The 3,403-nt window shown below is 58.9% G+C and overlaps 2 protein-coding genes across 2 annotated transcripts in view; both read right to left on the reverse strand.

Moving 5' to 3' along the window:
• The window catches only part of VOLCADRAFT_95448 (uncharacterized protein), a gene marked incomplete at both ends in the record, with an annotated part of 4,353 nt that extends 3,432 nt beyond the window's left edge, over positions 1–921 (reverse strand). The window contains 3 exons of the mRNA XM_002954613.1: positions 144–202; positions 474–599; positions 871–921. Of these exons, the coding sequence (XP_002954659.1) occupies positions 144–202; positions 474–599; positions 871–921 (236 nt within the window). The remainder of the gene's footprint in view (positions 1–143; positions 203–473; positions 600–870) is intronic.
• Positions 922–1,636: 715 nt separating this feature from the next.
• The window catches only part of VOLCADRAFT_95449 (uncharacterized protein), a gene marked incomplete at both ends in the record, with an annotated part of 15,336 nt that continues 13,569 nt past the window's right edge, over positions 1,637–3,403 (reverse strand). The window contains one exon of the mRNA XM_002954614.1: positions 1,637–1,843. Coding sequence (XP_002954660.1) covers positions 1,637–1,843 — 207 coding nt within the window. The remainder of the gene's footprint in view (positions 1,844–3,403) is intronic.

Below are 3,403 nucleotides of genomic sequence, written 5' to 3' on the forward strand. Positions count from 1 at the left end.
CTGGTGATGGTGGTGTAGGTAGTGAATATTAGAGCCAAGGAGAGAAACAGATAGGGTAGAGTAGGGTAGGTAGGGTAGGGGCCGGGGGGTGAGTGACTGCGGGGTTATTCGGGGCCCGGGGGAGGCGGCACTCACCCACTCACCCGTCAGGCAGAACCGCCGTCAGGCCAATCACCGCATCGCGCATGGTGCCGTACCGGACCTGCATCCGCGTGAAATATGTTATACGGCCGGGAGCAAGGAGGCGCGGTACGACACAATTTACGCGTAAAACCCATCACACTGCACGCCGCAACGAGATTGAGCCCCGCAAACCAGCACTTGCACGGCAAGTCAAGGGAGGGTGGGGCAGGTGGTTATTGTTGTTGTTGTGGGAGAACGGGGATGCCCACATCAGCCCACTCAGCCCCTGGTACGCAAAGGCCCCCCCCAGCTCAACCCCTCCTCCCACTCGCCCATCACTCATCACTCACTGCGTTGGTGCCGCTGGCGCGTGTCGCCGCCATACCCCCCAGGGTGGCATCCGCCCCGGGGTCCACGGGGAAAAACACACCGCTGTCCCGCAGCGCCGCGTTCAGCTGCTGGCGCGTGACACCGGCCTTCTCCATCAGGGCCCGGGCGGGGGGCGGGGGGGAAGGGGGTTCTCAGCGCCCTCGAGGACTCAGTTCCAGTTTACCCCAACAACCCGCACGCCCACATGCGGTTAGGACTCTTGACCGATATAACGCCCCTCCAATGGCGGAGTGCTTCGGCGGTCGATTACCGTTGGGGTACGGTTAGGTGCCCCCCGGCCAGTGTCAGGCCTGGATCGATATGTAATAACGATATGTACACACACACTCCCCCCCACACACACACTCACACACACACCTGCACCCGGCAGTCCATATCCTCGGGGGATACACTCAAAATCCGGTTCATCCGCCGTACATCCAAACACACGCCGCCGTACAAAGCACCCACATGGCCCTCAATTGAGGTCCCCGCGCCGTACGGTATGACAGGGGTGCGCTCCGCTGCGCAAGCCGCCACCACCGCGGCCACTTCTTCCGTATTCTTAACGGAAAGGTGGCCGAGATGCGTGCGAGTGTGTGTGCGAGTGTATGGGCAGTAGGGGTGGAAGGGCGGCGACGTGGGCGGGGGGAAATGACCAGACGATAGGGAGGAGTGAAAGGGAGGGGGGTTCGTTGGGTTGGTTAGAACTCCTACTCCAGGGTTGCCGTAATGGGGTGGCCAAAAGCCAACCCTTCTTCCTGGTGAAGTCCCACAACCGCGGAGTAAGGACCGGGATGAGAAATACAGTATTGTCACGCAAGGACTGTCCTGGGCGCTTTGCTGTCTCGTTGTATCTCGTACTGTCGTACTGTTGTTGTGCTGGTGTTGTGTTCAAGATTACCTAGGGTGCAGCACCAATGGCTCTACGGCAGTAGCAGTAACAGCGGTAGCGGTAGCAGTAGCAGTAGCAAAAAGAGGAAGGCTGACCTAAGTGGCCAGTGGGAACGAATCCGCCACTGTGGTCGTCAAATGAACTGCGCGAGTCCGTGGAGTGTGTGCCCTCAGGACATGATACTCAACACATCAGATGACCTGGTGTGACCCATGGGTCGGAGGGCGACGAGGTCGAGGAGGGGCGTACCTCGGGAAACACGACCAGGTCCGGCGGGAGCGGCTCGTGGTACGACTCGTCCGTACCATGCTGTCTGAGTATGTCACGAGCCGCAGAGACACGGCCCGGCAGTAGCTCCTCTATACGGTCCCGCAGCTGGGCACTGGGGGCCGACCGCCGCTGCTGCTGCTGACGCGTCGGTAGCGGCGAGGTGCCTCCGCCGGCCTGTGGCTCAGACTGCGCCGACGGGGTGCCGTACCGCCGCCGTGGCTGCGCCGTACAAGAAGAACCATCACTCCCAACCACACGTTGGTCAGGTAGAGGTATAACAGGTGTTACAGAGTGCAGGAGGGGGGACCGGCTGGGGCGGACCGGCGGTGGGGGTATTGCGGTGGGTAGCTGGCGAAGGAAAGAGGAGCGCCGGATTAGGGGGGAGCCAGAACGCCGCTGGGGAGGTTGTTGATGGTTGTGGTGGAAGCGTCCGTTGGTGCTGTCGGTCGCGATGGCGGTAGCGGGGGCCCCGTAGCGAAGTGCAACGGCGGGGGTTCCAGGCTTGGGTGGCCGGTCGTTGGCATGCTCCTGTGGAAGCAGCCGACTCGCTGTCGCTGCTTGTGCGTTATAACTACTCGCTGCACAGCACGACGCTAGCCAGTTTTTCACTGCTCGATGTAAGGTGGGAGGAAGCAGGCGCTGTGGTTGCATATGCTTGGGCTGGAGATTGCCGTAGGAGCTGGTTCCCGCTAGGGCTCTTGAGTAGACTTTAACAGCGAAGGCAATGCTAAGGATTTGTCCCCAGCGCGTGAAATAAGCGCAACATAAGTTTAACTGAGGTTATGGTAAATTGTGGGTAAACGCCTCTTGTGACTTTGATGCCCGGCTGTGCTACAAATAACGCTTAAATAGGCCGAGGGCAACTTTGAGGACAGGCGCAATGACCACGTTGATTAGATACTTTTCCCCGACGTGTGGTCAAAAAGGGTTTGCCTGTCTGCTAAGCAGAGCCTGCCAAGCGTACGGTACGCTGCGTACCGTCTGCGAAATTGATACGACAGGCCGAGCAAAAACAAAGGCAGAACGAGTAGATGAAATCGTAAATGACACGGGTTTTATCCTAAAGATGAAAAACGACTTACAAGACAAACATACATGCTTGGGAGGCAAGGGTTGACGCGGCACGAGTAAAGGTGACGCACCGTGCAGAGGTTGTCAAGGTAAAGGCGATTGCTTAAACGTCATCGCGTGATCCGTACTCACTACTAACTTATTGTGGGGAAGGCCATTGCGTCTGCGACCACACTCCCGCGGTACCCAAACCCTTCAAAGACAACTCCGATCAGCCATTTGGCTGTTAGTGGGAGGGCGGGTGGGCCGCTCGCACGGCAATCGAGTAGAGAGTACGAAAATAACCTAATGCAGTCATCGACAGCAGAAAACGTAAGCCTCCAGCCTCAGGCCGACTCTCTTACCTACCATTCATATTTTCTACCTCGTTCCCAAGACTCCGCCGCGTTGCCTCTAGTTCGACTCGTGCCACAGGTAACTTCGCTCGTCGCTACTTTGCCATTCACCTTCGCCTCCACCCAGCCTCTGCTTCTCCACAGAAGCGGCGACCTCCTTCGCCGTTGTTACGCCTCGTCTATGCGAATCCTCCTCATCCGACTGGGTCTTCTGCCTACCCGGTGCGCGCCCCTCTCTCCGCGCATCCGTCTCTCCGGTCCTCTCTAACGGTTGCCTACCTTACTGCAGGACTCGCCCCTTGCCTGTCCGTTGCCGGGTAGGCTTTTCTTGCCTTCCCCG

This window comes from Volvox carteri (genome assembly GCF_000143455.1).
Source record: "Volvox carteri f. nagariensis unplaced genomic scaffold VOLCAscaffold_44, whole genome shotgun sequence".
NCBI classification, from domain to species: Eukaryota; Viridiplantae; Chlorophyta; class Chlorophyceae; order Chlamydomonadales; family Volvocaceae; genus Volvox; species Volvox carteri.